This window comes from Ambystoma mexicanum, chromosome 14 (genome assembly GCF_040938575.1).
Source record: "Ambystoma mexicanum isolate Mex_15411 chromosome 14, UKY_AmexF1_1, whole genome shotgun sequence".
In the NCBI taxonomy this organism is placed as follows: domain Eukaryota; kingdom Metazoa; phylum Chordata; class Amphibia; order Caudata; family Ambystomatidae; genus Ambystoma; species Ambystoma mexicanum.
In genome coordinates, this window is record NC_090940.1 from 30,865,850 (window position 1) to 30,892,333 (window position 26,484).

Sequence of the window (26,484 nt, forward strand, 5' to 3'; positions counted from 1 at the left end):
CCTGGCTTACGTAGATTATGTCCTCATCAAAAGTTCATCTGTGGAGGAACACATAGCGGAGATCCGTTATGTTCTGACACAGTTGAGGGCCGCCGGAGCAAAACTTTCCTTTCAGAAAGCAGTGGTGTAGAACCCGTGTTAATTTCTTGGGGCATGAGATTACTACTCAGGGTCTCTGTCCCCAGGAAAAGAAAGTGGAAGCACTTCAGGAACTGAAAGACCCCACAACTCTGCGGGAACGAAGGAGCCTCCTTGGACTGACTAATTACAGCAGAAAGTTCATTGAGGGCTACGCAGAGATCACCAGACCCCTGATTAATCTCTTGAAGGGGTGGGGTCAAGTGGGAATGGGGTCCAGAACATTTCGAGGCAGTAAGACAGCTCAAGCGCCCTGCCCAGCTTACCCTGTCAGAAATGAGTTTTTCTTGGCGACAGGGTTCTCTAATACATGCTTGACTGCATTATTATATCAAAAGCATGACAAGGTGAATAAAGTAATCTCCTATGCGAGCAAAACTTTATCCTCTGTGGAGGAAAAATTTAACGATTGTGAGAAGGCACTCCTGGCAACGGTGTGGGCATTGAAGAATTACCGCCCGTTTATCCAGGGGAACACATCATAGTAGAGACTCCACACCAGCCTCTGCAATATCTCCAAAGGGACAGAATCTGGGCCGGAAATGTGAGTAATTCCCGAATTACTTCTTGGATTCTGTCAATGCAAGGCTTTCCCGTGGAGGTCAGGTATGGCCAAAACAAGAAGAGTCCTCTCGCGCAAGGTCTGCCTGACTTGCATGATTGTGCCAGAGAAAACTGTCTCGAGGACGAAAGTCTAAAGATTAAGGAAAACATGGAGGCATACCTTAATTCCCCACACAGTCTTTGAAGAAGACAAGTGTGAGGGAATGCCCACTGTATATGTGGATGGATGCTCTTACCATGTTGACAACAACGGGGAAAAAGAACTTGTGGCCGGCGTAGGGAATGCATGGCTGAATGAGTCCCCAGAAACCTCCGCTGGGTACAAAATTGGTCCCCGAAGTAGTCAGGTGGCAGAGTTGATGGCTGTGCATCAGGCCATCCTCACTGCTGTCCAACATCAACTCCACGAACTGGTCATCATCACAGATTCAGATTATGTACGGAACGGGTTCATGGAGCACCTGATTAATTGGAAAACCAGAGGCATGTTATGTGCTAATAACCCTTGAAACATGGGAAGTTAATTCAAAACATTGATGATCTGGTCACCGTGAATGGGATGACCATCTACTGGAAGATCAAGGGTCATTCCAAAGTAGACGGACCAGACAAAACAGGAAATTACTTAGCTGATCAGCTGGCCAAAACCGCGGCCATCCAAGGGAATCTAATAGAGATGGAGTCCCTGTTGGGGGAAATCCAGGTCACTGCTATCACTAGGTCCCAGACAAATGCTCACAATGATCTTTCAACTGCACAATGGAGTAAGGAGACCCCTGATGCTGATTTGATTACGGCTCAGAAGGGGGATCCAATAATTGGTAAGTTTTACCAACACATTGAGGAGCCTGAGAACTTTCCCCTGACGGATACCGATTACATTGGGAAAGAGGACCTTAGAGTGTTGATGAAATGTCCAAAAATATTCCGGAGCCAAGACGGTTTGTTGGTAAGGAAATCCCAAGCTGGCCATGATCAGTGGGTGGTCCCTACCTCATTCCGAAGCCTGATGTTAAGTCACGCCCATGATGCGGCCACCGCCGGTCATAGGGGGGTTTCATACAACACTTGAGATCTTAAGAGAGGTTGCTTACTGGCCACACATGGGGCAGGACCTCGACCAATACTTGAAGGGGTGTCTTGTGTGTGCACAATTTCAGCCAACATCCCTCACACACAGTGCGCCTCTCCAAAAGAGGGGGATGACACTGCCATGGTCAGATTTGCAAGTCGACTTCATAGGCCCCGTGATTCGCTCCTCTAGGGGAAATAAGTACATGTTGACGGTGACATGCTTATTTACTAAATGGGTGGAATGAATCCCGGCACCAAACTGCAAGGCAGAAACAGCAGCTGCCCTGATGATCAACCACATCTTTTCCCATTTCGGTCTACCCCAAAGGATCGAGTCAGACAGAGGTAGCCATTTTACCAGCGAAGTAATGACTAAGATGTGGGAGATACTGGGGGTTAAAAGGAAGCTACATATTGCTTTCCGACCAGCCTCTTCTGGTGCAGTGGATAGATACAACAGAACCATTGTGAGCATCTTAAAAAAGTTTGTGGCAGATTCTGGGCCAAGTTGGGATATCCGATTACCTCTTGTCCTAATGGCCATCAGATCTACCCCTTCATCTGCAACTAAAATGTCACAGTTTGAGCTAATGACTGGACGCAGGATGGTGCTTCCCCAGCATTTGCTCTACAGGACCCAAGAGCAAACCTTGATCAATGCCTCCACAACGCATGAGTATGTTGAAAATTTAAAGAAACACCTCCAACATGCTTTTGCCTATGCTCAGCGAAACCTAGAAAGATCAGCCGATAGCATGAAAACTCACTATGATTTGAAGACTACAAGAAAAGAATACAATGTTGGGGACCGGGTTTATCTATAAAATTTCCAAAGGAACCAGGCCAAACAGGGAACATTTCTGCCTACATGGAAGGGACCTTTTGAAATTGCAGACCAGATCTCCCCGGTCGCCTACAAGATCCGCATCCCCAAGGGTAGTTTGGCGGAAGGGGAAGACAAATGGGTCCATATAAATCAGCATCTGGCCTCCCAGAGGGAGCCGCTCCAGAGTAATACAAGTCCAACCCTAAAATATTCCACATATAGCCTATAAAGTTCTTTGATTCTTGAATGCAAATGTCTCCTGATGTATAAAATGTATATGTTCGCCCCACCATTAATAGTGGTGGGGAAATGTCTACGAATATGTTTCTGCCGCTTGTGCTTTGTCATCCTAGGAGAGATAAACAATGGAGACTGACCAAGGACGATGACCCAGGGACTGGGGCAAAGATCCGAGGGGCCCGGGGTACTGCCCAATATTCCCATCAGGACCTGCAAGGAGAACTGATCGATCCACCCTGATGGAGGAAAAGATGCTGAACTTTGCCATCTGCGGAATCGGAAGATGATGTGGGCATCCCAGCGCGTGCATCAAAACATCCTTTGCACCCGACTCCCCCTCGACTCGAAAACAAAGTGCAGTCGGGCGGGGGGCTTGTCAGGTGTCCTGACCCACGTTTGAATTATTATGCTACAACATTTGGTGCTGTTGGCTTAGAAAATCCAAGATGGCCGAAAAGCCCACATTTGCGCCAGAATCGAGGAAAACCACGCAGTTTTGCGCACACCAAAATGGTCGCCTGACTTGCCGCCCACCGGTGCGAGCGTGATGGGCCAGAAGCGCCATGAGTGAAACGTGGTGCCAAAGGAAAAACGGCAGTGCCTGTTAGCTCAAAAAGCGCTTTGAAATCACATTTGTTTCTCTGAAATGCAAGCTCAAAATGCCTATTTGAAACATTGCAAGATATTCAGAAATCTTACTGACCACCAGCAGACGTCTGGTAGAATGAAGTCTTGTGTGCATACCAAATCTGGAAAGATGAAGAGCCTAAAAAAGCTGGATGTCAGCAGCTTAAGTGGAATTGGACTTAAAGCCACTAAAATCGAAATGTTTAAAGTAAATGAGTGATTTACTTTGGAGTGTCACATGGGTTGCAACTGTTTAAATGTCATAGTTTTGAACTTAGAATCAGCGTTCTAGCTGCATGTGTCAAAATTGTAAGTTTGATTTGAATGAAGAAAAACTGGAACAAAAGTGACATTTGGCTGAAGCCTGGCTTAAAGGGATTAACTTCTGCCCGACAACTACCCCCGACAGGAGTTGAAACTTGCCCAGCAACTGCATTAACAGGCCTGGCCTGCCTTCTCCTGCCCCCACCAAAAGGAGATTACACCCCTCTGATTGAATTAGGGGAGGGGTACCTGAGACTGCAGGAAACGGAACAATGAACTTCCCTTGGCTCAGGCAAATGCTAAATCGGGGGGCCATAAATGGCTTCCTCTTGGATGGAAATGGGAGGAGCGCTGCCTCTGTGAGCCAGCTGAGCTTGGAGGAAGTGGACAAACCAGAAATCCCCCATGTGCTTTGGGAAACCACACCTCTCTGGGCCAGAGCATAATTTTAGAAAGATGGATAATTCATAGTATATAATTGTCAAAATTATATCAATAATCTCATGATTCCTGTGATTTTTCTGTGCGCATTTTAAGAGGTGTTAGGACTCTGTGGTATGTTCTGGGGTGTAGTAGCGGAAAATAGGGTATTACTCCAAATGTATGTATGTTAAAAATCTGACACTTCATTATCTGATGCCCATATTCCTTGCGCACATTTGTGTAAATTCTGGAAAAGTTTAGAGGTTGTTCTGGATGAAAAGGGCAGAATTCTGTCAGAAGTGGACACAACATCTTACAAAGACAGGGATCGGATGGTTTGGTGCTACAGAAAATATGTTAACTGGACATATAATATTAGAAAAATTGTACATAGATAAATATGCATTTAAGTCAAAAATAGATTTGTGTGCAAAGTGACAAGGGGAGTGTTCTTTTTGTATGCCATAAAAAGAATGCCGGATGACTCACAACTCTTTCCCCAGTCAGGCGACAAAGAATTTTATAGCCTATCAGGATCCTCAGAGGGTTGGGCATAGAAAGTCAGCCTTCCCACCCACTTTCAAAAGACATAAAAAGAGCCACTGAGACCCCCAGGTAGAGACACTCACTTCCCACTTCAAACTGATTTCCTGCAAAGCGCTTTGCCAGAAGACTCCAGAACCAGAACTTAGAATCCAGACTTCAGAACTTGTAGCAGAGAGGCCTAGTCCACAAGCTGAATCCTTCAGAGGCCTCAGAATCCAGCAACCTAACCAAACTATTCAACAGCCGGGCAATCTGTTTAATTCTGGCCTAGAACCCTGTGCCAGAACCCAGAAAGCAGAGCTGTATCCAGACCGCCGTGCAGTGCCGATAGAAGACCAGACCCAGACCAGACTGCTGTGCAGTGCCAGAACTTTTGCCAAAACCAGAGACCCAGACCAGATTGCTGTGAGCAGAACCGGTACCAGAGACCGTCCCTGGCGAGTGAAGCCCAAACATGACCAGATCTTGACGGCCTATTTCAAATTTATAGTGCGAGTACCCACAGAACTGTGCATAGTCATCTCTTAGTTTAAAATAATCTAATTCAAACCATTTCCACCTATTTAAAACTGCATCATAGAAATCGTGTGCCCATTCTGTGATTTCAAACCTGTGAAAGTCTCATTTGTCATTCTGAGCTTTACTTTATCTTTGAGAATCGACCTCCACTATATTGTCCGTATCGTTGGAACCGCATGTGCTAGGAACGAGATTTAACTTTCTACTCCTTATAGTTTTTCCGTAATCGCGCTCGACGCACTCGGAAAAAGTGCCGCAAATTGCAATTTGAATCAAATTTCTCCACCTGTCAAAAATCGCTGTCTTTTGCTTGCAACTGCTGAAATCCGTTTTCAACCTGATAATCCCTCATGAATCACTGATAGTGTTGACCTGAACAAATCTTAAGTAGCGATCACCTACCCTGAATCTCCTATAGGGAATTAAAATCATTTTTAGCATATTTTCACATCATTGTAAATCACATTAAAAGTATTTCAGCATGTTTTAAAAGCATGGCGGTTACTCCAAGCTTGCTAGGGGGGAACTGAATTGGTATTGCATTTGATTGTATTCCTGAAAATTGTGTGCTGTCCTATCTCCCTATATTGCATAGTGGGGGAGTGAATTGTCAAAAGAAAAAGTGATCATATTCTCTCTTGTGGAAACCATCTCCGTTATTTCTGTGCTGCATTCTTTTCCATCATTGCATTTCCTTGAAACCATAAAAGCATTCTCAGCTACTTTATCCTCTCTATACCAACTCCTAAGTAATTAAAAAGTGTGCTAGTGTAATATTATCCATTGTTGATCACTGTCATATTCATAAGTGTGCTATCAAATATTAATTTATTTATGAAAGTGTGATATATCTTGTTTAATTTTTCAAATAAATCTTTTAATTTGCAAACCCAACCTACTTCTTGGCTCAGTGAGGTCAGGGGGATTCAAAGAGAGGGGCGTTATACAAAGGTTTATCATCCAGATATATTAACGTGTCATAAAAATATATAAATAAGGGCTTCATTGGGCATCCCAGACTAGACACTGACTTAGTTGGAGTGCTGAATTGAAGTCGCTTAACAGGCCTAGATATTAACGGTACTGCTGATTACAGCCATTTAATCTATAATACTCTCCAAGCCTGCACGTTTGCCAAAAGACATGCTGGATACAGCTTTACCGGTATCATCATGCTTTATAGACAGTTTTTTGTGCCTGCTATACTATATGGCCTTGAGGCTCTCGCCATGCAAGTTTCTTCTTGTCTAAATAGACTTGAGGGGATTTATTGGCACTCAGTTCTGGGTTTGGGCCCTTTGTTCTCAATGAAATATCTGTCTGGAACTTGGGCCAACCTCCCTCTGAGCACGAGGCTTTTTCTATTTAAAATCTAGAGCTAGCCCTGCGTGTAATCCATTATCTGCTATGGGGAAACGTTACGACTTGGAAGCCTTATCTAGGGGTTCTAATTTTAAGGCACTGAATAACACTTTCTTGGCGGATATAAATTGGATCCCGGATTTCAGCAGAGATACTCACTATGCTCATTTGAAAAAATCCTTTGAGAGGAAATTTAGTAAGTGGGACTAGTGTAAAACCTGTACCCATCTCTTGAAACTGAAGGGATATGATTCTGTATCTCATGTGGTCCATCGTTATAGAAAGACCCGGCCTTATCTGACATTGTGTACTGACCCAGCAGTCGGACAATTCATACTGAAGCTTTGCATAAATCAACTCCTGTGCTAATCTGTCCTGGGACCAGAGATGAGCTTGACTCTGGAGAAGCGGCATTGCCGTATCTGTGAGACGACCGGCAAAAGTGAAACCTACAGACACGTATTGACCCAGTGTGCAAAATTGGGCCCTCTATATATGTGCAATGTTGGCAACCACGTCCATAGGTACGAGGCAATTCAGTCAGAATCATTTTGGAACTACTGCTTAACTGTTAATACTATTTCAGCCCAATTAGCTTTATATAGAGTTTGATCACAGGTGAAAAATGTAGTTTTATTGTCACAACCTCCTGCCTAAGGCATTACTCTTCAAAAGGCTCAGCAATGGAGCTGTAAGGTTTTATCAGTAAACTCTGTTGCTGGATCTATGAGATTTCCGGTAGAGCAGCCTGAGGCACTTTTTTCATTTAAAAAAAAAATGTTTTTCCTTCCTCTATCCCGATTTAATTAGATGGAACCCTACTTTGGGAATTGTAACAAAGAGCTAAAGAAGGTCCTGTGCCATATGAATTGAAACAACTAATGAATTTTATATCTTTGATATTACGACTTAATAATTGTGATGAGTATATATTATCTTGAATCTACACATTAATTATTCTATTCTTGTTTTGGTTGTTCTGTTATTGTGTGTTATTTACTATCTTGCTTTGTTTTGTGTTGCTTTGGTGCACCTATCAAATGACTATAACATTGCGCTGATTATGCTTCTTTTATGTTATGAATGTTTATATATTGTGCAAAGTTCAAATAGAACTAAATCACAATAAAAGATATTTGTTTGGGCAAGATACATTTTTGAATTCTAAAGAGATGCATTTTGAAATTAACCCCATTAAAGCTAATTATTAATGCAAAAGAAAGGGGATTTTTATTTGTTTAACCTTTTTAGTTTCTATTCTATTGGAGCTCTTTCCACTGGTAGCAATGAACTGACCTTCTCTGTAGTGCTGGGGGGGGGGATGCAGGGGGCAGGCTCCATGTCAGTTGGTTCCTATATTTTGGGGTGGAGGGTTACTTTTTTGTAGGGGGGTGTTATTTGACTGTTTTTAAGGGATGCCGTGCAGATTCTGTGTAGGGTTGTCTGGCACGACTGGGTGGAATGGACCTTTTCCAGTCCTCATTAAGAAGATACCACATACAAGCAAACCTGCTTTTTTGTGTTTTGGAATTTGTAATGAGTTGTTTTTTAATTCTTTTCTTTTTAATTATTTTTTTACCTTTTCAGGTGCTTGGAAGCTTAGATATTTTCTAGCGCTTTAGGAACATGTTTGCATTTGAATAATTGCCTAGGTTTTGGGAATCTTTTGAAATGCTGCTCATTGCTCAGACTGGAGTCTCATACTTTTCATACACTGGAGGAAAGTAACTTCTTCGAGTGGTATGCTGAGCATTCTGCTGAAAGCTGTACTACTCCCATTCTCTCCTGAAGGCAAGGCTCTTGCTCTGTTAACGACAAAAAACAAACATTTTGGCAGGCACAATCTCAGCCCTCTTACAGCATTCTGGTACTTTCCCCAATGCTCCTTGAATGTAAATCCTCTGATCCTGGGTCGGGGCCTCTGCTGTACCTGGCCTAGAGCTCACATTTGGTGCTGCATACCCCAAGTGTTATGTTCATCGTGGGAAACTTCAACTCGCACCTTTGTAGCTAATCATCATCGTTGGATAGATTCTGCTGCCTATGCTATGTCCTTTTGTGTCTACAAAGTTCTTGTGACCAGATGTGCCCCTTTAAAACATGTTTCCTTGCAGCTGTCGCTTCAGTGCCCTTTATAGCATGGGTCGCTTGAATGTCCCTCATTGTTGTGGAACCTGTCATGCAGCCCTTGCATCATTCAATCACGGAACCAGAGGCAGAACCCATAGGCCGGTCCCTCCTGACATCCAAAGTGACCTGCACCCATGACCCTTGGGCCTTTTCTGTAGCATCTATCGGTTTGCGCAGTCTTCCTGTGTCCTCTGACACTGATTTGGTTTGTTATTTTTTTGTGCTGGGTCTCTGGGCTAACTGGGCAGTCCATCCTCAAGCCGAGCTGACCATGACCATTTTCTTCAGTGGGCCTTTGGTCCACCCCTGCAGCCATCCTTCAACAGTCCTCTGGTGGTCAAATCTTGGTCTGCTCCTCCTCTGGTGGGGTCCTCTTGACTCTCCAGTTTAGGTGGCCGTCACTTTTCACAGCTCCTGGAACATAGAAGTAGAACCTTCCTATTAAAATGGCAAGCTGACTTTTGGGTTCCTGTTCATCTACCTAAAATTACACAGAGGTATGTGTGTAATATCTGTAATATTTTGTGGAACATTTTGCAAGGCACTGGAGTGGGATTTTTGGCACTGGAATAACAGCTTTAACTTTTAGTCCTGCAATGTTTTGGAAAGAAAGATTTCTCCACTTTGTAATGTGTGGCCACTTGTATCCAATCGGTTGCAGATGTAAAGCCCTTAAGTGCCCTTGGTGGACACTGTAAGTGCTGCTTTGGATATCTGTAACACTGTGTTTGGCTGCTTCTCTATGCACAACGTTTATATAAAGCATATTTTCTGTGTGTGTGTGTGTGTGTGTGTGAGAGATACAAGTGAAGCCATGCTGCTGCCACTTTACCATTCTGTGAGTTATGAAGCCCTGTGTACCTACTACAAGTTGGTCTTCCTGAACGCTTCATCTATCAGTGTGCAGCTGGCTAATGGCTGCAGGGGGTGTCGCACCCAAATAACAAAACTGCAGCTATCACGGTAAATGGTGTGCATGTCAATCCAAAAACATGTTTTAGCTCAAAAGACCCCGCCAACCCCCCTCCTGTGTCTTTCTTTCAGTGAACGGGGATACAGTTGGGCAGGTAGCATTTCCTGGATGCTTGGAGCAGACTGCTAACGTATGATGCTGTCTTTATAGAAAACTGGCCAGTCACGCATACTCCCACCCTTTGGTTCCTACCATCCAGCTTTGGGCCTGCTTTCATAGCTGGGATCAGCAACTCTTCCTTATTCTGTTGTTGCTGCCATCTCTAAGTGCTCACTGAAAGCATTTGACTCCTTAGTGTGGTTTGTTTCCAGTAAGCATTAAGGAGTGAACCATGTCTCGCCCACTGATGTCATTGTATGACTCACTTGCAGACTTTGAATTCAAACCTTTTGGGAGGTCATATTACATCTGACGGTGCTTATTTAAGTAACATGATATTTTGAAGAGAGACTGTCAGTAGTATAGCTAAGTTGAATAACAAGCCGTGTGTGTGTGTGTGTGTGTGTGTGTGTGTAAAAACTGCAATGTGCCCATCTTTGCTTTTCACCCTTCAGTGACCTCTTTTATAAAGCACAAAGCTGGTTGGATAATTGCTCTGTGGTAGTGGTAGCTTCATAATGCACTGAGACGTTCCGGAGGGAGTATTTGGCAGCTGTATAAGGGCAGCTGTAATTGTAATACTCTGTGTGATATCACAATTGCCTGATTTTTGTATGGTCACCAATGCGTTTTAATGTCAATGAACACTCGCAGGAATCCTAGTTCGCTCTATAGAGAAATGCTGCCCCAGCAAACTTATTTTAAGTTTTGTTACCTTTTGGGATCTATGTCTGTAGTAAGCATGAGACCCATAGAACCCTTCTGTGACTTATTATGTTAGGAGTGTGCCTTATTCTATGTTTGTTATTAAAGGAACTACAGCAGTGTTGATGATGGTTGTGCTGTGAGCAGAGCAACATTATTTATCCGTTCATGAAACTGGTATTTAAATAACATCTGAAAATGTCAACCTGAAAGGGCCACCATGATTTTAGTCTGTTACATATGCATGTTCTTCTCAGGTCTCTGGATCGGAGGAATGCCCTGCTCCGGCTTTCATTTTGATATGCAGCGTCTCTTTTCCATTAGCGAGTTCTCTTCAGAAAAGCGAGCAGAGTCCTCCAGTTCAGAAACAAGTCGCACACATCTGACAAACTAAAGTGACTAGTACCTGTGAGTAGTGAGAATGAATTTTGCATCTGTGCACATTCTGAGGTACACCTTGGGGCAGGAGAAAGTGTAGTGGTCTACACTCGCAATGAAGTGAAGAGTCTGTTAAAAAGCACTTGTCTGTCCCCACACTTTTCTCTGGGCCTTGTACCTGAAATATGAGTAGAATAAGTGGACCTTTCTTTCCCTTTACAGCCCCGGGCGATAAACGTTGACCTGCAGACAGATGCCACATTGCAGGTTGATATTTCGGATGCTCTCAGCGAGAGGGACAAAGTGAAGTTCACTGTTCACACAAAGGTGAGGCAGGTGATGCAGTCACTGGGGTAAGGTCAGTGGCTCTGGCTGCTGGGGTGAACGTCCATGAGGGTTCTCAGACGGTTATTTGGATACATTCACCTGCAGAAAGCTGCAGGCAAACTATGGGTCATTCAAATCCGGGTGCGGCTGACGCTGCCTTTCGTACCTTTTAGACGTCCGAGTAAGCTCCCAATATCTGTGGTCCTAGAGCAAGTTACTTACTATTGAAAGCCTAAAGTCAGATGTAGCAAGGATTTGTTTTATGTTTGGAAGAAGCAAGAGGGTTTTTGCTTTCCTCCCACTTGAAGCACATTGCGTCAAAGTGGATCTGCAATCCAGGAGATGCTTTGTAGCTCAACAGGCCTTGCTTTCCCCCACACATCCAATGGCTGTGGCCATTGGGATACAGCACAGAGACCTCATGAGTGGTGGGGCTGGAGTCCAGCAGAGCTGACACTTGATGTGCCATGTGTTGTGCAGACCTGTGGGGTGGTGAACTGGGTGCCGAGCACAAATCGGACATCTCATGGGTGGCCAGTTCTGTGCCAGGCATGGATCAAAGTCCTACTGGACAACTGTATCCTGAGCTCTCAGCTGAGATCCAATGGGTGGCGAGCCTTGTGCCAGACACATCTCACACCTAGTAGGTGGCGAGCAGTGTCCCAACCCCAGAGCTGACCTGACTGTTGAGCATGAATCTGAAGCATAGTGGGAGGCGATCTATGTCCTGAGCACACAGATAAGTAGAAAGCTGTGTGCTCAGCAGAGACCTGATGGGCAACATGTGCCCCGAGCGCACACAGCAGACTTTGATGGGTGGTGCGCTGTGCGCAAGGCATTGGTCTAAGACCTAGTAGGAAGTGTGCTGTGTCCCTACCACAGAACTGAGATCTGATTGGTGAACCGTGCGCTCAGCACAGATCTGAGGCAAGCTTAAAGCTGGCTATAAAGTTGGGATAACACTCCTCACTATGAAAAGTTGTGCATATGTTTTGTGCATGCCACACATCTAATCCTGAAGGGGGGAATTCAAAACTCGTTTCTGTTTCTTTTGCAGAGTTCATTACCAAATTTTAAACAGAATGAGTTTTCTGTTGTTCGGCAGCATGAGGAATTCTGCTGGCTCCACGATTCGTTTGTGGAGAATGAGGACTATGCTGGTTACATTGTGAGTATGCAGAGGTGCTGCTACTACCCATGCTTCCTTAGTCCAGGCCTGCGTTTCTACACACAAACGCACCGCTGCTGGGCTTCACAGACTCACAGCCGTTCTTGTTCGTCTGCTGTTTCCTTCAACCTGCCCTTGCCCACACCTAGTTGGTCAGAATGAGTCTTGCAATTGCAGTATTGGAGATGTGATTCGTTGCCTAATTATTCTCCTGAACGAATCCTTCCCACTCCATTTTAATTGTACCATCCCTGTATAAGAGAGTGATTTGTTGGTTTTCCTTGAGCAGCTCCTGCTCAGGCCTCCTCAGGCAGTAAGTTACCCAGACACAGTATGAGATGTCGTTCACTAGCTTTCTGGTACCTGAATGCATGTTCTTATTTTTCTGCACCAGTTTCCTGCATAACTGAAAGGAGGCAGCTAAGTGCCTCAACCACCAGACTAGTTCTGGTTGAAAAGTGTTCTCAATTTATGTTGAGCTATAACTGCAGTGTGTATACTATCTTATGGTCTTAACATGTAAGAAATTGAAGAGTGCTGGGAAGAAGTGGAGCTAGTGCAAAAGTACTTGATCCATGCCCTACTGTGCACTGTAAAAACTCAGTTGGATTGTCAGTCCTGTCTCCTGTGTGACCTGCCCGACATAAATCGTTCTGTTTTGTACACTGCTCGAATGATGCTAACAATGCATGGGCAGTTCAGAAGTAATAGCCCTGGGGGGTCACCACTGTCTAACGCTTCGTGATGAAGTGGGCTGTTGTATGTAAATGTTGTATTCTGCTACCCTTTTAGATCCCTCCTGCACCCCCCAGACCAGACTTTGATGCTTCACGAGAAAAGTTGCAGAAGCTCGGTGAAGGGGAAGGCTCAATGACGAAGGAGGAGTTCACCAAGATGAAGCAGGAGCTGGAGGCGTATGTTTTCTTTTCCTTGGGGTGTGGGAGAACGGATACATGTTTAGTGTTGGCTCTCTGGCTTCTGTTTGTTTGGGGAACATTTTTGCGCCAGTTGCTGCGAATGTGAATGACTAATTTTCTAACAGGACTTTGTGGTGTAGTTTCCTAGAGCTTTATGAACAAAATGAGAATGCTTAATTGCTGCCTCAAGCCTTGCATAGGATTAAACATGTGTCCATCGCTGAAGAGATGTACTGGCTAATAGCGAAACAGCGAGGTCAATCTTAAGGGTTCATTGTTGTCCGAAAAACTCTTTAAAATTGAGCGCTCCCAGGGCCTGAACTGGGCTTCTTGAGTAACATTCTAAAAGATGGGACCTTAGTAGAACAAACCCCCTTCTCTGTGGAGTAGCTTGACACCTCACTTACGAGAAATGAAAGCCTTGACTTTGAGCCCATGTTTTTATGATTGGACTTGCAGCGCTATAGCCTGCAGGCCCCTTCCATTCAGTCTGGATTCTCAGGCATATTGAGGTTTGAGTGAGTTGCCACTCTGCATGGTTTTGGTAATGTGTATTTTTAGAAACAGTATCAACACTGTATTAAATGGCTTTGTACTACATCTGTTCCAATCCCAAGCTAACCTCCAACAGAACCTCAACAGTACCCCGAATGTATGCTTTTAGTCGATTCTTCAATGGCTTTCGATAGTGTAAATCGAGAGACCCTGTGGAACAAATTGGAAAGTTGGAAATGTACAACTAGGCTGCTAAGCATTCTCACTTTCTCATGAATATGTGTTGGGGGAGTTTTCTCAAGTCCTCTGGAAAGTAAGACTTCACAAACTAATGGTTTGTAGATCCCCCAACTCTTAGTATCCGTCTGCACTACTCATGGCACCTTAGTAGAGTAGCAGAGCAGTCGGGCTTATAAGAGGAAGATGTGAGCTGTAGCTAAGTACACTGAACCTAGTTAGCAATGCACATTAAAGAAATGCTTAACATACATCTGTATTAAAACATAGATTTAGATTTATTATTTTTACACAAGAATTACTTTTACATACTTGGCACCATAAACCAATACATGAAGGAATATAGGATATTTTATTTGTATTGCGCTCGTACACAAGTGTTTCAGAGCACGGCAAGGGAGGGGAACGGGGGAGAACAAAACAACAATCTTACTAGGCCCAGTGACATTGAGAACGTGCAAGTGCATGGTAAAGGGGGAAAAAGTGGAAAGGGGATTGAAGGGTGAGTGGAAAGTGCAGAGCAGAGGAGAGACGGATAAATAATGAAATAGATAATGGAGCAATAAACGAGGGTAGTGCAGCCAGCAAGTGGCAAGTGCTGTGATTACTGCAGCAGAATTGAGTAAGTCTGATAAGTGCATAAAAAGAAAATGGGGGCAGTGGGGGGACTGTATGGATACAGATACAGTCCCAAATGCAAGGGGTGGCCGGGAGGCAGTGCAGAAGGATGGCAGGGTGAGCAGGTACCTGGGCCCAGGGGATAGAGGGTTGCCAGGTGCACAGTGCCAAGAGAGCAAATTAGCAAGGGAGAGGGAGAGCAAAGGCAGATGCAAAGAGGAAGGTCTTGAGGTGCTTCCGGAACTGGAGATGGTTCTCAAGTTTTAGAGTGGCAGGGAGGCTGTTCCAGAGGGAGGCCACAACCAAAGACGGAGATCTACCCCAGCTTGTTTCTTTGAAAAATGACAGACCCTGAGGGAGTTGGAGGTAGAGGAGCTCGAGAGGGGAGGTATTTGCAGAGGGATAGCTGAAGGTATTTTGGACACAGGCCCCAGAAAGCCTTGTGGACAATGCAGAGGGTTTTAAATTTAATCCTTGCATCCACTGGGAGCCAATGGAGAGATTTTCAGAGCTGGAGAAATACGATCCCAGGGCTTGAGGCCAAGGACAAGTCTTGCAGTCCTGTTCTGGATTAGTTGTAGAGTGCGAAGAGTAGAGGCAGGTAGATTTAGATAGAGGCTGTTACAATAGTCCAACCTAGAGCGAACCAGAGCTTGGGAGACACTGAGCTTCTGGGGGAAGGAGAGGAAAGGAAGAGTACCTCTGAGGAGGTGCAGTAGGAAGTTTGACTTTGTAGAGATCTCAGAGATGTGGGCGGATAAGGGAAGTGTGGAGTCAAAGATGACCCCGAGGTTCTTAGCCTCACAGGTGGGGATAGGAGGAGGGCCAAGCGAGGATGGCCAGAGAGAGAGGGGAAAGGATAGAGAAGGTGTGCCGATGAGGAGGATCTCTGTCTTACTGGCATTCAGACAAAGATCATTGGCGGCAGACCAATCTTGAATGGCAGTTAGGCAATCAGATGAGAGAGGAGGTATTGGTTGAAAAGCCAGGGCGAGAGGTTAGACCCCTGGAAACACCACAGGTAGAGAGGGAGATAGAGGATAGGAAGTACCCCAGTCTGACCTGGGAGGGTCGATCAGATAGGAAAGAGGTCAGCCAGGCCAGAGCCTGATCAGTGATACCAAAGTTCTCACAGAGACGGTTGAGCAGTATGGTATGGTTGACCGTGTCGAAGGCAGAAGAGAGATCGAGTAGGATGAGGACAGAGGGAATGTTAGAGTCAAGGTTGGAGAGCAGATCTTCCCGGATGTTCGGGAGAGCAGTTTCCGTGCTTCTGGCTGCTCTGAAACCAGACTGGTGGTCATGGAGACAGCCAACAGAATCAGAAGGAAGGTTAAGCTGAGATGCCCAGCTTTTCCAGGAGTTTGCCCAGAAAGGGAGTAATGGAGATTGGGCGATAGTTAGCCAGACAGGAAGGATCAGCTGTGAGTTTCTTGAGAAGAGGATGCACAAGGGAGTGTTTCAGAGGGGAGGGCAGGGTAGGGCAGGGGAGGGGAAGGATCCTGAAGCAACGGAATGGTTGCAAAAATCAGCATGGGCCGGAGCGTGGGTGTCAATGTGGTCCTTGATGGTTTCAGAGGAACGGGGATGAACTTGTTTTGACAAGGCTTTCGTAGATCGGACTTGTCTAGCAACCTCTTCGGTAGAGCAGAGAGGAGAGGAAAGGAAGAGAAGGTGGGAGGGGGGTTAGCAAGCACAGGGGGAGGGGGAAGGGGAGGACAAGATGTCCCGGGTTTTTGAGATAGTGAGAGGCAAGGTCATTGCAGAGAGCTTGGGAAGTAAGAGGAAGGGTAGAGACTGCAGCAGGGTTGGCCAGCTCCTTGCAGATTTTGAAGAGTTCAGCCGAGTTGTTAGATGCCGCAGAGACACGGGCTTGAATGCGGACTCTCTTCTTGGTGCGGACAGAGTCGGTATTGCCTTTGGAGCAGACAACAGGCCAGTTTGTCAGAGGATGAACAAGAAGCCCTCCATTTCCTCTCAGCCGCCCTACACTTACGTTTAAGTGTAGTTAGGTCGGAGTCATACCAGGAATTACACTTGGCTTTGGACTTCAAGCGGAACCTCATGACAGGGGCAAGAGCATCAAGAGTATCAGAAATTGAAGAGTAGAGCAGGGACAGGGTTGTGTCCGGGTGTGAGTTAGCCAGAGGAGGTGAGGGGGGAGAGAAGGTGGCAGCGAAAGCCTCAACTGACACACGCTTCATAGGTCAGATGTCCAAGAAGGTAGGTGGCAGTGTTGGGGTGAGCTTGGCTTGTGGGGAAGAGAGTGAGTGAGAGATGAGATGAGATGAGAGGAGAGAAGGCAGTGGTCACTCCAGGAGAGAGGAGTGATCAGAGAGAGAGAGAGGGGGGAGGCCAGAGGGGATCAGGACATCGAGTGTGTGTTCTGCAGAGTGAGTCAGGCCAGAGGGGAGGATAGAGAGGGAGAGGGAATCACAAAGGTCACGAAAGAGCAGAGATGAGGCACAGGGGGGAAATTGAGGAGGATATTGAGGTCACCGAGGAGTGGAGTGGAGTGGAGTGGTAGAGGTCAAGACGGAGGAGGAGAGGACAGCCCATTCAGAAAGAAAAGAGGTGATTTGCCCATAGGGCTGGTAGAGAGTAGCAACAGTAAGAGAGTGGCTAGGAGAGATTGAGAGCCTGCTGACAAGGCATTTGAAAGAGGAGTAACTCTGAGTGGGAGTGATAGTGGCAGGAATCACTCAGGAAAGAGCAGGGCTACACCCCCTCCAGGCCGGGTGGATCTGGGTGTGGGGAGGATCTTGTAACCATCATGGAGGAGAGTGTCGAAGCTCGTGACAGAGCTGGCCGTGAACCATGTCTCTGTAAGACCGAGGACATCAAGGTCCAGTTCTTCAAGGAGGTGGCAGATGTCAGAGGCGTGTTTGACAGCAGAGTGAGAGTTGAGAGTGGCAAGATGAAGAAGGTTGCCGGCCTTAAAGACCTTCGGGGGAGGGGTACAAATTAGAGTTACAACCTGCGGAGGGAGCTTGAGATGGGGCAGAGGAGGAAGGAAAAAATGGTAAGTTAGCCAAGGGAGGAGAGTATGGGACAGCTGGAGATGAGAGGAAGTTGATGAGGCGAGGGAACCGCCTATCGAAGAGGAGGAGATTGGCCTGGGGACCTTGGGCCATGACAGTCCGGTTTAGGTAGACATTAAAGATGACTCTGGAGGAATGGAATGAAGCCATGAGGACTTCCCAGCGAATGCCACAGTTAATGCGAGAGGAGGAGACAGGACAGAGCATAGAGATCATATGGGGGGTGGGGTCCATAGATCCGGGGAAGGAACAACAAAGAGGATGTCAGTGAGGGTCTGTCTGGAAGAGGTGCTGGTTATAGGTATCAGCAATAGGGAGACCAGGGTTTGAAGCCAAGATATCCTTTTTAAACTTCTTCTTTCCAGACTTAATGAGAAGGGAAGGATAGCTGATAGAGAAGCAGTTAAAATAGATGAGAGAAACAGAAAGCGCCATGAGTGGTAGGAGTGGAGGCGGAGGGAGGAGTAAACAAGTACAGCGGTATAGAGCAGTCGCTGGGCTAGCAGGTTACAATCAATGGACAAAGTTAAATGCAAAACGCACCCAAATTTGACTTTCCAGTTAACTGAGGGCCCAGTGGTTAAAGAAGTTAAGATGGGAGTGAGATGGTAAAGGTGAGTAAGGAAACTGCTTCAGATGAGAACATAAGAGGGAGGGAACTAACCCATGCAAAATGTGATCAGAGAGTTATGGTAGTCCAATAGTCCAGGGGTAGCCTCCTCAGGGAGGGTAGGGTTCTGGCAGAAACAGGAGTCTGACTTGGCGGCCTGTCAGCGGACAGGAAGCTGACGGCGGGCCTTGGAAGTGGGCCTTAGAACAACAGAATACTTTAGAATACTTTTCAAAGGCCACTGTTTAGTTTGTAGTAGGTTGCGGTTACATTTGTTACAGCTTTTGACAGTAATGACAGTTCTATTGTATTATCAGTAATAACACCCACTCGCGAATCTTAGCAGAAATACGGTAAAGACATTTACTCTGCATACACATTTAAAATGGTGACTTTTGGTCGGGGAAAATAGTTGGTTAGCGTTATACTAGCAAGTCTTAAGGTTCTAGAGGCGGTTTCTTCGAACAGCAAGTCTATTAAGTTCCAAACCGTAGCTAAAGGCAGTTCGGGGAGCGCTTAATGTCTTGACAAGCAGCAGAATACGAAAAGTTCCTGTGGATACTTTAGAGCCTGTAGTCTTTAAGAAGTAGGAAGATTAGACTAAAGTTGGAGACCCTGTTAAGGACTCGCTAAAGGAACATTAGCAGCGGCTCGAATCTGAGGTAAGGAGGGTTACCCTGGACGCCTCTACGTGTACTCCAAAGCTCTGGCGTGACTTTAAGGATCAAGGTAAGCAATACCTTTCTCCCCACAGTACGTTGGGTTAGAAGAAAAGATCATGGCTGGATTCTCCTTTATGTGGTAGCGCTGTACCCAACCTCTGGATTCCTTAGTCTGATGACGAAAGGCAGGACAATGGACAGGATCTCTCAGCAGCAGTCTCGAGGGAGGACCTCAGGCACGGCTTTCATCAACTTCTCTGGTCACTGTCCGGTTTTGATGTCTTATCTGCAGCACCAACAAAGGACGCGATTCGCCCAGTCCATATTCTTCAGTTCGTGCAGTCCTACACTCTGCTGAGGGGGTCTATACTAGTTTGATGATTGTGTCGTTGGAGTGTTCTTGAGGCCCAGCAAAGACTTGGACGAATTCGGCCTTTCCATGACGATGCACTCAAAATGGGCAGCAGGTCTCCTGGTATTGGGGTTCCGCAGCTCTGGAAACTCACAGGACCTTGGGAGACAACTTGTTTCAAAGTTCATCTTGAGGCTGGTTGTTCCCACCAGTCAAAGGGAAAGAGTCCTCTTTGGAGTTCCTCTGTCATACAGAAAGCGGGTCAGGACATCAGTGTTCGCTAAACGGTTTTGCAAAGTGTCTGCAGGCATCTCTCGTCTTATTCTGTTACTTGCATTTTCCAGTGGTCGATTTGCCTTTAACCTCAGGACCCTCACGTTTTATAAGATTCCAGCACACACCTTTGCAATCTCGCTCAGCAATTTACAGAAAGGGGCGGGTGGCTGTGTTAAGGAGAATTTTCATTTTAGTGCTTAATTCCTCCCATCTTGCAGACCCCCAGCTCTTTTCCTGGACTTTAGAACGTTTTAATTTTAATCCTTGAGTGAGTGAGCCCTTTTTCTCACTCTCTCATGTGTTTTGACTGGATTTGCATTATGTGTTTCCTTTGTTTCTGGAGTCTGTCAAACTCCATAGACATCTAATTATTGTATGGTGACACACAGCACCTTCAGTGCAGTGTTGCATAAGAAATCTAAGGTTTAAATACCTTTTCTTGTGTCAACTACTGTTCCCAAGAATAGTAAAGTGAATTGGACTTTACTTTTTCTTTTTGTAGGTCCAGCACTGTAAGTCCAGCACACCCCATTTTATGTGGAGTGCTGGGGGTGGGGGGGTTACCTAATAGCCCCTTATCCTTCCTACTCATGTACCATTTTTTTTTTGTTAACCTTACAACTTTAAATGGCCGGTGGCAGTGGTTTAATTTTATTACCATTGTGCTTGTCTACCGCAGGCTGAATCCTCAGCTGCAGTACAGCACCCATGGGTGACCATTTTGTCAAAAAAGGCCTGATCTTCTTTTTTCGCCATTTTCTGTTTGTGAGGCCTTTCTTAGGTTTTTCTCGGTATGCCAAGCCAGGTTTGAGCCCTTTGTTAGTTTTGCCTTTGGCGGGCTTCAGCCCTGAAGCCTGCCTCTAGCTCCAGTGTGTCTGGAAAGGCAGGAAGCGAGGGAGGTGCCTGAAACTCCCCTGTCCTTGGTATCTAGAAATTCTTGAATGCACCAAATCCCGATTGGCTGGCTGGCTATCCTTTCAGGACAGCCACCCTGCTGTTTGAGTGATAGCTAGGCTGTACATGAATGGGAGAAACCTGCTTAAAAGGCAAGAGTTTTTCGACTAGAGGCAGTCGCCCACTGGGAAGAAACCCTGACGAAGAAACCGTGAAAGAAGCTTGCTGAATCCTCCTGGGCCATTGAATTGCCCGGTGAAGCCCTGCTGCTGTGCTGAAACTCCTTTTTCGAAGGGATTGTGTCCTCCGACGTATTCCTTATCTATGATATTTGTATCTCCAGCTTGCTGGCCTCAAACATTTTTTTTCCCAGTAGAGGGCGCTGTGCGTCGACGTCCGTCGAGTAGGTGTTCCTCGACAGCCACCGTATCGACGCCGACGTCATCATGCCTATGAATGGCCACGCGCAGCGTCCCTTGCTTAGTTCCGTTTTTCCGCGCTTCGTGTGCCTCGGAATACCGTTGCTCAGTTCGTCAGTCGAAATATATTCATATTTCCTCGAGAAAACCGACTCGTACTCGATGGCTTCATCCTCCGATCCGACGACTCCTCGGTCCGGTTTAAAAAAATGCTGAGACTGTGGGAAGAAAATGTCGTTGACGGATCCTCACAGGATCTGTTTGTGGTGTCTGGGAATCGAACACCAGTGTTCGGATTGTGAGGAATGCCTATCCATGACGGCGAAAGCCTTGAAGGAGCGTAAGGGGAAGCTCGAGAGAGGTAAGTCAGTTTTTACTTCCTCGAAAGTTTCCGCGGTAGAGTCGAGACATTAGTCTCCTCACTGTCGAAAGCATTCTCGGTCTAGGTCTCGAAGTGGCTCCCACCACTCGTCGAGGTCTAGACACTCGAAAAAGAGACGTAGAACATCTCCTTTGTCGACGTCTTCTAGTTCCCCTGAAAGAGTAAATTGCCCCACAAAACACAGCTCTCAGGCTGAGTGGGAGGAATTCAGAAAAAAGATGCTAAGCGTCTTCGAGAAAGCGGCCTCGACCCCCTCGAAGTCAGATGAGGGTGATACCCCGGGTGAAAAGCCCAATAAATCTAAACGCCGCGAGTCGCAGCAGCCGGCGAAAGAATCGACCCGAAAGCGTCATGAGCCATCGGGAAGTAAAGCATCTTCGACGCCATCGTCGAAAGTCCCTTCGAAGCATAGATCGGCGCCATCGATGCCATTATCGAAGGGTTCTTCGACGCATCCGTCGATCGAGTCGACGCCGATAAAAGAAAAACCCACGGCTACTCCACAGCCAACGGTTACACCGAGTGCCTCCGACACGACGTTGAACGTCGTCGACATCCTCGAGCAGGATTCCGATCCTCTCGAGTTCTTCGAGGCCTCTTCCAGTTTTCTCGACGCCTTTGTCGGCGCCTTCGAGGATTTTTACATCGGTGTCAACGACCTCGACCTTTTCAAGGCCACTGATGATGGCTCCCTCTGCTTTAGAGATGGGTTTTATACCATTTCACAGACCAGAGCATCCCCCCTTAACTTCAATTTATGAAGAAAGGGAAGATTCTGATCAAGAAAGGCCTTTTGGGCTGCAGAGGACTACATCACCTGAACCAGAGACTTTTGCCTCTGAGGAAAGAAGGTTAAAAGACCTTCAGGATGCATTACAGGAAGCAAGTGGCCTAGACACTTCCCCAGAAATGGAATTTGTCAAACCAGACCCAGGGGAACATGCCGAAACCCCTTATAGAACCCTAATGTCAAGAATTATGGAGTTCATGGGTTGGTCTGCGCCTTCACCTGTTTTTCAACAGGATGACCTCACAGATATTCTGGATAAAGGTCCACAGGAGGATCCTGTGGTTCCCTTTCATTCTGCTTTACAAAGAAAGATTTTAACTAACTGGGAAACTCCTGAAGTTGTCCCCGCGGTTAACAAGAAGTTGTCAGCGAAATATAGGGTATCTGCTGCTGACCCTGAATACCTATCTAAGCACCCTACTCCAGAGAGACTGGTGGTCCAGGCTGCAACTTCATCAGGCAGTACATCTGCATACCCCACTGCTCCACAGGATAGGGATGATAAGAAATATGATGCCATGGCTAAGAAATTCTTCTCGGCCTGTAGCATGGCTTTAACATCTGTTAATGCGACTTGTACGCTCGCTAGGTTCAGCCACACTCTTTGGGAGTGTGCTTCATCAGCGGCTGACTGCTTCCAGGAAGGAGAAGAAAGGGACGCATTTTTAAATATCATCAGAGATGGTAAAGATGCAATGTGTGAGTCCCTTCAAACTGGCATTGATTCTGCTGACAGTATCAGCAGGGTCATGGCGGCAAGTACCACAATCCGCAGGCATACGTGGTTGAGAAAGTCCGGCTTTGCTTCTGACGTACAGGCCAGACTGTTAAATATGCCCTTTGACGGCTCTTCCCCGTTTGGTAAGAAGGCGGATGACAGTTTGGAAAAACTGCAAACATGTAAAGCAGCAGCCAAGTCACTAGGGGCTGCAATCCGCCAAACTAATTTTCGTCCCTCAGGATCCTCTTGGAGAGGAAGGTCCTTTCGCTATTATTCCTCATATGGAAGAGGTGGAGGACGGCCGGCTCAAAGAGGCCAAGGAAAATGTACCCGTGGTGGACGGGGTAAAGGAAAGAAAGCCGCATCAGCAGGAGCCGCTTTACCTTCGGCAACTGCATCAGCCTCTCCCAAACCACTCTGAGGTCTCCCATCACAAGACACCTGTAGGGGGCAGGTTAACTCACCATCTGACGGAATGGCAGGCTATTACGTCAGATGCTTGGGCATTGGAGACAGTTGCCCAAGGTTACTGCCTGCCTTTTCTACGCATCCCTCAAAGCCATCCACCGGGGAACAGCTCTCTGAAAGTGCCGGATCCGCTCCTCTTGCAGGAAATTGTAGACCTTCTAGAGAAAGGTGCCATAGAACCGGTACCTGTAGCGGACAGGAACAAGGGCTGGTACTCCCCCCCCCCCCCCCCCACTCCTCCCTCCCCCTACTTTCTCATACCAAAGAAAGACGGAGGACTGAGACCCATCCTGGACTTACAAGAATTGAACAAGTTCCTCAGGAAGGACAAGTTCAAGATGGTAACTCTCTCTCAGATCCTTCAGGCCCTTCAGCTTCAGGACTGGTTGGTATCTCTGGACCTTCAGGATGCTTATTTCCATGTGCCAATCCATCCCAAGCACAGGAAGTACCCGAGGTTCGCAATTGGCAACTCTCATTATCAATTTCGAGTTCTGCCATTTGGGCTGACCTCCGCCCCGAGGGTCTTCACCAAGCTAATGTCGGTTGTGGCTGCAAGTCTAAGGAGGGAAGGGATTCGCATCTACCCCTACCTGGACGATTGGTTGATCAGAGCAGTTTCTTCGGAACAAGCTCGGATCCAACTAGATTATGTCTGCCACTTTCTTCACAAGGTGGGCTTCTCCCTCAATTTAAAGAAGTCACAGATGATACCATCACAGAGACTCCAGTTCATTGGAGCAGTCCTGGACACGTCCCTGGGAAAAGCCTCGCCACCAGAGGTGAGGGCTCAAGATATTCTGCAGATGGTCACCAGGTTTCAAAGTCCTCAGTGCCCACTGAAGGGATCTCATTCTCAGGCGAGCCTCTGGCACAAGGGATATGCAGGATGCCATGAGGCCTAGCAACCTCACAAAGTCGTAGGCTGGGAGACGCCAACCTTCACGCTTGGTATCTGAAAGGTTGAGGAAGGAATGGGACCTTCCAGATGACGTCATGGAGGTGTTGCTTTCGGCCAGAAGGCCAGCAACTAAAACTCTATACCGCTGCCGTTTGAATAAATTTTGCAGCTGGTGCAGAGAAAAGAATATCGAACCCTTTTCATGTGGTACACCTGCGGTGTTATCCTTCTTGCTTTATTTGGCAAATTCAGGCCTTCAAGTTGGCACTATTAAGGGCTATCTCGCAGCGCTATCGATCTTTAAGCGCACTGCAGAGGAGCCATCGTATTTCAAAATTCCATTGGTAATATAATACCTGAAAGGTCTAACTAATGTTTACCCTCCAAGACCATTCCAAGTTCCCTTTATGGGACTTGAATCTAGTTTTAAACTTCCTAAAGGGTGCTCCTTTTGAACCACTCCACTCTTGTTCATTGAAATTTCTCACCCTCAAAACTGTTTTATTGGTAGCATTAACATCTGCTAGAAGGGTTAGCGAGATACAAGCCCTATCTTGTAAACCTCCTCATACAATTTTTCACAAGGACAAAGTCGTTCTACAGGTGAAGCCTAACTTCCTCCCAAAGGTAGTTTCTGAATTTCACATTACTCAGAAGATTACTTTACCTTCATTCTATCCTCCTCCCCATCCGGTGAAAGAGGAAGAGAGACTACACAGGCTGGACCCTAAGCGAGCCTTGAGTTTTTATATCAGTAGACTTGCTAAAATTAGACAAGCAGGACATAAGTTGGGATTACCAATAACCAAACGAACCATCTCCAGATGGATTATTTTAGCCATTTTAGCCATTCTGGAATCCTGCAAACTGGCAGGGAAAGAGCCCCATCAAAATCTAAGGGCTCATTCGACCAGGGGTATCGCAGCCTCCTCAGCTCTTCAGAGGGGTACCAATTAGAGACATATGTGCGGCTGCCACATGGTCGTCCGCACATACCTTTACCAAATTTTATAGCCTGGATTCCTCCTCTAGTCAAGAGACTAGATTTGGCAAAGCTGTATTACACTCTGTTCATTCTTAGAGTAATAGGTCATCTCTTACTCCCTCCTCAAATCACATACCACTGCTATGGGAGTCTATCATAGATAAGGAATACGTCGGAGGACACAATCCCTTCGAAGAACAAGTTACTCCTTACCTGGTAACGTTCTTTCGATGGGATGTTCCTCCAACGTATTCCTTATCGCCCCTCCCATCCATCCCCGCAGTAACATTTCCCTTGTGGTTGCAGCTTACGCTCCTTCAAGGGTAGTAACCATTCATGCAATAACTACCTTACTCTACAAAACGGAACTGAGCAACGGACGCTGCGCGTGGCCATTTATAGGCATGATGACGTCGGCGTCGATACGGTGGCTGTCGAGGAACACCTACTCGACGGACGTCGACGCACAGCGCCCTCTACTGGGAAAAAAAATTTCCGAGGCCAGCAAGCTGGAGATAGAAATATCATAGATAAGGAATACGTCTGAGGAACATCCCATCGAAAGAACGTTACCAGGTAAGGAGTAACTTGTTCTTCTGATCGACAAGAGAAGCTCCGGAAGGGACGACGATTTCCCTTGGGTTAGTGGGACCAACTAACCTCGAGACAAACTCCACTGAACCATCTTCCCCCAACTGGCTGTACTTCTTTGCTGGTGCAGGAACCAAGTGCCAGGGATCGAGAAATCCGTAGTCGAGTGCAAAGTCTGCAATCTGGCCAGAAGCTCCAGCAGTCTCCTAAGGACCCTCTAGAAGCAGGACGACAAGGGCATGAGTCCCCTCACCAGAGTGCAGGACTCAAGGAGTGAAGGAAGCCCAACCGGTATCCAAGATCCACGATGGTGCGGTTTACTGAGTGCTAAAACCACGAAGTGCCGCTGATCTGAAAAGAGCCCGTAGCTGCTGCCGACCTGCGAATTGCTGCCGCAGGAGTCCTCCTGACGGTCCTCCCTATTGTCCCCCCGACTGAAACCCAGGATTTGCATCACTGCAACCAGACAGAAGCCAGCTGGACCACTCTTCTAACCAAAGGTACTGTTCCGACTTGGGGTACTTACCTCAGTGTCTTTAACTTTGCTCTTCTCAGTGAGACTTGCAGTAGTTAACTTTGCTAGAGGTGATTTCAGCTGTACCCTTCACAAGTTTAACAGCTTGTGACCCTACAGTGATTTTTCTTCAAAAAACTCTCTAACTTTGTGCAAGACATTGTTATCTAAGAAGTGCCTCGGTTCCATAGACTGTGCTACAATTGACTTTGGCTGTCCTGGCTCCCTGCAGACTCTTCTAGTCCACT

The 26,484-nt window shown here is 46.5% G+C and overlaps 1 protein-coding gene across 1 annotated transcript in view; it reads left to right on the forward strand.

Annotated features, from left to right (window-relative positions):
• SNX6 (sorting nexin 6) overlaps nucleotides 1-26,484 on the forward strand; it is a 470,945-nt gene that overhangs the window by 91,881 nt on the left and 352,580 nt on the right. Inside the window, exons 3-5 of the mRNA XM_069638456.1 lie at nucleotides 11,091-11,195; nucleotides 12,253-12,363; nucleotides 13,156-13,277. Coding sequence (XP_069494557.1) covers nucleotides 11,091-11,195; nucleotides 12,253-12,363; nucleotides 13,156-13,277 — 338 coding nt within the window. The remainder of the gene's footprint in view (nucleotides 1-11,090; nucleotides 11,196-12,252; nucleotides 12,364-13,155; nucleotides 13,278-26,484) is intronic.